The sequence below is a fragment of the Ovis aries genome, chromosome 1 (assembly GCF_016772045.2).
Source record: "Ovis aries strain OAR_USU_Benz2616 breed Rambouillet chromosome 1, ARS-UI_Ramb_v3.0, whole genome shotgun sequence".
In the NCBI taxonomy this organism is placed as follows: domain Eukaryota; kingdom Metazoa; phylum Chordata; class Mammalia; order Artiodactyla; family Bovidae; genus Ovis; species Ovis aries.
Window position 1 is genome coordinate 126151879 of NC_056054.1, and position 8188 is coordinate 126160066.

The following is an 8188-nucleotide window of genomic DNA, read 5'->3' on the forward strand; positions in this document are numbered from 1 at the left end:
AGTAAATAAGCCTTTATCAGGCATTTATATCTTAGTGTAAGTAAGCTTAGTAGATTCATTTATGAGACAGGTTAAAGTTGAATTTGCTTTTATCTTTGCAGTGTTTGAATCTTGACTCAGTATACGGAGATCAAGGTCTAAACTTCAATTTTTTTCAGGCACTGAGTTATTAAAGGAAAGTTACTAAACCTCTCTAGGACAATGTTTTTTTATGTGTAGATTGATCAGAGGACGGTAAAGACTCATATAGCTCTAATACTTCAAGTTAGTTGTTGCAGGAAATGTTAACTTTCCCTGGAACTTTACTACAAGACAGATGTATCAGATGGTACATGAAGATGTTCAAGTCTAGCACACACTTTATTCAAGGTCTCTCTCACAGAGTTATATTTATTGTTTCTTAAAAGAATATCATCTAAGGAAATGTTTTAAGCTTCCATTCTTTTTAAAGCAGTTTATTGGCCTGAACACCAAGGATGGCTGTCTCTATCCCTTAATTCTGATCATGAACTCAGATGTGAGAAAGTCAAGGGTATCACAGAAAAGGTAGGATGAAAATTTTGCCAATGAATTGGTTTAATTAAGCCAAATTAATGGATATCAAGGACTTCATGGATTTTTACTGAAGCGTAATTTAAAGTGTTCTGCTAATTTCAAGTGTACAGAAAAAGTGATTCAATTATGCATATATGTGTATATAAACATATTTTTCATATTCTTCAAAAATTATATGAATTAGAATAGGAAAAAGTTCCAACTGATAGATTGGTAAGACCATTGAATATAGTTAGTATTTGGAGAAATCCTTATAGTATGTTTTTGAAGATGACATGAAACGATTTTGAACAATAACCTACTACAAGTGAAGGAAAATGTGTGTAAGATTACCTGGTAGGAACAGGACATAAGTGCACACATGGATGAGAAGTGGGAGGGGCTATTTGGAGATGTGACGACCGATGATTTTGGAAGTCAAGTCACATCAATTTCCAGGGGAAAGAAACTGAGTAATTTCTTTCTATCAGCATGATTAAAGCATAATTAAGTATGTGAAGACGTGATACATTTAAGCAATAATTTAGGGAGGTATGCCTGTATGAAATGGTGAGAAAGGAGGAAGAACCATCTTTCTTCACAGTGACGCATCCAGGTCTAAGAGTATAAATATACACTCGAAGTCCAGGTCATGACATTGAAGCTCAGAGAGTGGCCTCCATGTAACTCAGCTGATCTCACATCTCCTGTCAACAACATGTCCTACAAATGCTGTTCTGAAAACTTCTCCTCCCGCTCCCTCGGGGTCCACCTGGGCTACCCAGGCTCCTCCTGTGGCTCCTCCTGTGGCTCCTCCTTCCTCAGCAACCTGGTCTACAGGACTGACCTCTGTTGTCCCAGGATCTGCCGGCCCACCCCTGTGGTGCTGAAGCCCTGTCAGACGTCCTGCTACTGCCCAAGGACCTCCACGCTCTGCAGTCCCTTCCAGATAACTTTTTCTGGTTCTCCAGGATGTGGGTCTATTAGAGGCTGCTCCCTGGGTTATGGATCTAGAAGCTGCTACTCTCTGGACTGGGGATCCAGAGTGGGCTGTGGATCCAGAGTCTTCAGACTGCTGGGTTATGGAATTCATGGCTTCCCTTCCCTGAGGTGTGGATCCAGGTTCTACCACCCAGCCTACTTGGCTTCTAGGAGCTGCCAGTCTTCTTGCTATAGGCCAATCTGTAGATCAAACTTCCGTAGATCAACTTGTTGAATTTCCAGAACTTCTGAGCAAAACGTTTCAGTCTCTACTTACAGCTACCATAGCCCCTTTCAGAAATGTTAGCTAAGCCCTCTCACCATCAGCATCTCATCCTTTCTCTAGTGTCGAACACTGACTCACTAATCCTTTCAGTGAAATTAATAACCAAAATATTGAGTTCAAATCTGTAATTTTGTTGAAACAATTGAATCAGAATTATATAAACTTTTCTTACAAAATGCATGGAAACCCAGCTTTGCTTCACCTAATAAATTCATTCACTCTTGCATCTGATGTTTTCATTGTTCTGTTTTGGTTTTAAGTTTGATTTATAATCTATCTTTGGGGCTCCATACCCTCAAAGTCTTTTCCCTAGGAATGGATTTGTATTTCCCCAGGAAATGGTATCAGGCCTGCTATATGGGAAATTCTTTGTGTATTCCACTGCCTAAGGGCTAATAAGTGTGCATGTCTTCCACCATCAAATCTGGTAGGGCTTTTTTTTTTTTTTTTTTTTTTTTAATTGAAAGTGTGCTCATAGTGGAGCAAATATTCTCATTGTGCTTTCAAGGAGGACACCTTGTGCTGACATCCATATTTGATTTTGATTTTGCATTTTCAAATCAGAACTGGTTTAGAGTTTGTCCAGAAGATGTCACTTATGGTGATGAAATATTTATAAAATAAATTATATCAAATATTTGTATAAATCTGATGCATTGGTTTGAAAGAGAGAAAAGATAAAGTACCATGGGTTGAAGGACATTATGTGCGTGAGTGCTAAGTCGCTTCAGTAGTGTCTGACTCTTTGCAACCCCATGGACTGTAGCCCCCCAGGCTCCTCTGTCCATGGGATTCTCCAGGCAAGAGTACTGGAGTTGGTTGCCATTATGGTTGTCTTTAAATAAATAGGGAATGGATTATTAGGTGTGTTTGTGTGAAAGAGAGAGGGAGGGAGGTCTACTCAGATCTGAGACAGGGCACACCTTGAGTTTATTTTAATTTGAGCAAGTTGTTTGTCTCAGAGTTAAATGTAGGGTCAGAATTCAGTTAAAACTGTTCATAATACATTTAGTAATAACTCTTCATGAGTGGGAAAATAACTATCATCACCATTTGCTCCAATCATGTGCTATGAGTGTTTATTAATTTGTCTTCCTTCTTCCTCAGACTTTTTCTAAGTGAATCTGGGAAAAGAGGGCCTCTTTTCTCCTAAACTGGAAATAATCACGGCTAACAAAAGGAATTCAGGAACCACGTCATCTGTTCAGGGAAATCTTCTCAAGAGACAGAAAATTAAAAAAAAAAAAAAAGAAAAGAAAAGAAAGAAAAACACACAAAGAAGTGGGACACAAAAGTTTCTGCTGATTCAGGAGCCTCTGTTCCCAGCATCCTTTAAGCCAGATTTACTTGTCTTTTATGCGCCTTGATTATATTGGCCAATAAAGTCTTCTTTTGGTTTAAACTAATTAAAATAAAATGAGATTTCTGTTACTCACATCCAAAGAGTTACAATTAATAGTAATGTGTCATCTAGGTGCAGAGTTACTCATTGACTTTTGTATAAACAGGAATTTAAATTTTTTTATTAGCAAGACAAAAAGATCCTGTGAGTCTGAATTTTTGGCACTGGCATTGAGAAATAATTCTTCTTCAAGTAATGTGGAATGAGTAACATGTGGACTAAAGACACCACTGGGAAACAAATTCAAAGGGAAAACAGTCATGTGGCTCATGAGAAGGCCTTAGAAACACATTCAACAAACCTAATTGAACTAGAAGCTTCTAACCTCAATCATGAGAACCCCATAAACAGTATGAAAAGGCGAAAAGATAGGACACTGAAAGATGAACTCCCATGTTGGCAGGTGCCCAATATGCTACTGGAGAGGAGCAGAGGAAAAACTCCAGAAAGAATGAAGAGAAAGCCAAAGTGAACAATAGCCAGTTGTGGATTTGACTGGTGATGGAAGTAAGGTCTGATGCTATAAAGAACAATACTGCATAGGAACCGGGAATGTTAGGTCCGTGAATCAATGTAAATTGGAAGTGGTCAAACAGGAGATGGCAAGAGTGAACATTGAAATTTTAAGAATCAGTGAACTAAAATGGACTGGAATGGGAGAATTTAACTCAGATGACCATTATATCTACTACTGTGGGAAAGAATTCTTTAGAAGAAATGGAGTAGCCCTCATAGTCAACAAAACTGTCCAAAATGCAGTGCTTGGGTGGAATCTCAAACACGGCAGAATGATCTCTGTCCATTTCTGAGGCAAGATGTTTAATATCACAGCAATCAAAATCTATGCCCCAACCAGTAACACAGAAGAAGCTGAAGTTGAACTATTCTGTGAAGACCTACAAGACCTTCTAGAACTAACCCCCCTAAAAGTGTCCTTTTCATCATAGCGGACTGCAAAAGTAAGAAGTGATGAGATGCCTGGAGTAACAGGCAAAGTTGGCCTTGGAGTACAAAGTGAAGTAGGTCAAAGGCTAACAGAGTTTTGACAAGAGAATGCACTGGTCATAGCAAAATCCCTCTTTGAACAACACAAGAGAAGGCTCTACACATGGACATCACCAGATGGTCAATACTGAAATCAGATTGATTACATTCTTTGCAGCCAAAGTTGGACAAGCTCTATAGAGTCAGCAAAAACAAGACCAGGAACTGACTGAGGCTCAGATCATGAACTCCTTATTGTCAAATTCAGACTCAAATTGAAGAAGTAGGGAAAACCACTAGACAATTCAGGTATGACCTAAATAACATCTCTTATGTTTATAGTGACAAATAGATCAAGAGATTAGATCTAATAGACAGAGTGCTTGAAGAACTATAGATGGAGGCTGGTGACCTTGTACAGGATGCTGTGATCAAGATCATCCCCAAGAAAAAGAAATGCAAAAAGGCAAAATGGTTGTCTGAGGAGGTATTACAAATAGCTGAGAAAATAAGAGAAGCTAAAGGCAAAGAAGTAAAGGAAAGACATACCCATTAAGTGCAGAGTTCCAAAGAATAGCACAGAGAGATAAGAAAGCCTTCCTCAGTGATCAATGCAAAGAAAGAGAGGAAAACAATAGAATAGGAAAGACTAGAGATCACTTCAAGAAAATTAGAAATACCAAGGGAACATTTCGTGCAAAGATGGGCTCAATAAAAGACAGAAACAGTATGGACCTAAGAGAAGCAGAAGATATTAAGAAGAGGTGGCAAGAATATATAGAAGAATTATAAAAAGATACGGTTTTTCCTGTGGTCATGTATGGATGTGAGAGTTGGACTGTGAAGAAGGCTGAGCGCCGAAGAATTGGTGCTTTTGAACTGTGGTGTTGGAGAAGACTCTTGAAAGTCCCTTGGACTGCAAGGAGATCCAGCCAGTCCATTCTGAAGGAGATCAGCCCTGGGATTTCTTTGAAAGGAATGATGCTAAAGCCAAAACTCCAGTACTATGGCCACCTCATGCGAAGAGTTGACTCATTGGAAAGGACTCTGATGCTGGGAGGGATTGGGGGCAGGAGGAGAAGGGGACGACTGAGGATGAGATGGCTGGATGGGATCACGGACTCAATGGATGTGAGTCTGAGTCAACTCCGGGAGTTGGTGATGAATAGGGAGGCCTGGCGTGCTGCGATTCACAGAGTCGGACGCAACTGAGCGACTGAACTGAACTGAACTGAACTGAGCTTCATGACCCAGCTAATCACGATGGTGTGATCACTCACCTAGAGCCAGACAGCCTGGAATGCAAAGTCAAGTGGGCCTTAGGAAGAATCACTACAAACAAAGCTGGTGGAGGTGATGGAATTTCTCTTGAGCTATTTCAAATCCTAAAAGATGTTAAAGTGCTGAAGTCAATGTGCCTGCAAATTTGAAAACTCAGCAGTGTCCACAGGACTGGAAAAGGTCAGTTTTCATTCCAATCCCAAAGAAAGGCAATGTAAAAGAATGCTCAAACTACCACATAATTGCACTCACCTCACAAGCTCGTAAAGTAATGCTCAAAATTCTCCAAGCCAAGCTTCAACAATATGTGAACCATGAACTTCCAGATGTTCAAGCTGGATTTTGCGAAAAGCCAGAGGAACCAGAGATCACATTGTCAACATCAATTGGATCATGGAAAAAGCAAGATGATTCCAGAAAACCATCTATTTCTGCTTTATTGACCATGCCAAAGCCTTTCACTGTGTATATCACAACAAACTGTGGAAAATTCTTGAAGAGATAGGAATACCATACTACCTGACCTGCTTCCTGAGAAATCTGTATGCAGGTCAGGAATCAACAGTTAGAACCAGACATGGAACAACAAACTGGCTCCAAATAGGGAAACGAGTACATCAAGGCTGTATATTGTCACTCTGCTTATTTAACTTATATGCAGAGTACATCATTCAAAATGTCAGGCTGTATGAAGCACAAGCTGGAGTCAAGATTGCCAGGAGAAATATCAGTAACCTCCAATAACCTCAGATCTGCAGATGACACCACCTTTATGGCAGAAAGTGAAGAACTAAAGAGCCTCTTGATGAAAGTGAAAAAGGAGCATGCAAATGTTCACTTAAAACTCAACATTCAAAAAACTAGGATAATGGCATCTGGTCCCATCACTTCATGGCAAATAGATGGAGAGACAATGAAAACAGTGACAGACTTTATTTATTTATTTTGGTCTCCAAAATCGCTGCATATGGTGCTTGCAGCCATGGAATTAAAAGATGCTTGCTCCTTGGAAGAAAAGCTATGACAAACATACATAGCATATTAAAAAGCAGAGACATTCCTTTGCTAACAAAGGTCCATCTAATCAAGGCTATGGTTTTACCAGTAGTCATGTATGGATATGAGAGTTGGACCGTGAAGAAACCTGAGTGCCAAATAATTGATGCTTTTGAGCTGTGGTGTTGGAGAAGACTCTTAAGAGTCCCTTGGACTGCAAGGAGATCCAACCAGTCAATCCTAAAGGAAATCAGTCTTGAATATTCATTGGAAGAACTGATGCTGAAACTGAAGCTCCAGTACTTTTGCCACTTGATGTGAAAAACTGTCTCATTGGAAAAAACCCTGATGCTGGGCAAGATTGAAAGTGGGAGGTGATGGGGACAACAGAAGATGAGATGGTTGGGTAGTATCAGTGACTTGATGGACATGAGTTTGAGCAAGTTCCAGGCGTTTGTGATGGACAGGGAAGCCTGGCATGCTGCAGTACATGGCGTTGCAAAGAGTCGGACATGACTGAGTGAACTGAACTTAACCTCAAGCAAAGGAAGTCACCAAGCCCACAGAGCAGTGGTGGACAGAGAGAATTGTTTAAAACTCAGAACAGCCCAAGATGGAGGAAAGAGATATCCCGTGATATCTCCCCTCTAGGTCCAGGTAACACTGGGTGGGTGACTTGTTCTGATGATGGTGACAGAGTGTGTAAGACTGCAATCTATCAGTGGCTACAAAAAAAGCTCAGAGTGACATGAGGCACGTGCCTTTCCAGCTCACTGTTCTCATTCGCAACTATCCCACCTCTAATGCTCTTTGATACACTGACATAAGGTCTTTGTTCTGAATTCAGCTCACTAAATATGTTTTGAGCTTTAACTTTGTGCTAGAATTCTCCAATGAAAAATGTACTGGAGAACTTAGAAAAGACCTTTGCCTTCCAAGAGTTAGTTCACATCTCGTGAGAGAGAGAGATTGTCTCCCATTATCTTGGTAGGAAGGGTGGATGTGAGGAGATCTTCAGGAAGAGCCAACTGCATAAGCAATGCCACGATTGCTTGAGAGAATATAATATGAGGTTTAGGGAGGAAACCTGCAAGATTTTTTTTTAATTGATGTGTTAAATGGGGGCAGTGAGAAGTAAGAGATTACATAATAATTAAAAGTGTGATTGCCTAACCCTACTGGTCCAGGAATAGAGATAGAAGCAACTCTGATGCTTAAAAAGACCTGAACTTTGGGTCTGGGATAATGAGGTGTCAGTGATAAACCTTCACATTTAATATACAGAAGTGATTGCGGGGGGGGGGGGGGGGGTCATGTTTTTCTTGGGTTGAAAAATCAATGTGCTTATTTATGTGACTGGGGACTCATTCAGTGGCAATTAGAAGTCTAATAAAATGCTAACATGCACAGGGCAGAGTTTAGGGATGTAGGCTATAATTTGAGAGGAACTACACTCCAAGAGAATGTGAGTTACTGTTCAAGCTTAAAATACTTGGCATGACTACTCAGCCGGAAATCTTAGCTCTCACCATGGCTTACGTGTGGCTGCTCTGGGGATTCCCCTCCTGTCCCCTTAGGGATCTTCTGATCTCCTAATGTCTTGCTATGTTTGTCCCCATCCCATCAATCTGGTTTACAGAAGCGTCTCATTCTTATGGGTACACTCGCTTCAGGGTTGTGCAAACAATGGCTTCTTTCCATGTTGTACCCCAAGCTCTCCACTT

The 8188-nt window shown here is 40.4% G+C and overlaps 1 protein-coding gene across 1 annotated transcript; it reads left to right on the plus strand.

The window, feature by feature from the left end:
- Positions 1-1188: 1188 nt before the first annotated feature.
- Positions 1189-3020, plus strand: LOC101116626 (keratin-associated protein 13-1-like). Its single transcript, XM_004003747.5, has one exon. The coding sequence runs from the start codon at positions 1253-1255 to the stop codon at positions 1748-1750; it is 498 nt and encodes a 165-aa protein (XP_004003796.4). The 5' UTR covers positions 1189-1252; the 3' UTR covers positions 1751-3020.
- The last annotated feature ends 5168 nt before the right edge of the window (positions 3021-8188 follow it).

Bases quoted from the DNA above. Each gene is read 5' to 3' on its own strand.
- LOC101116626 (XM_004003747.5), top strand. From the start codon at position 1,253: ATGTCCTACAAATGCTGTTCTGAAAACTTCTCCTCCCGCTCCCTCGGG.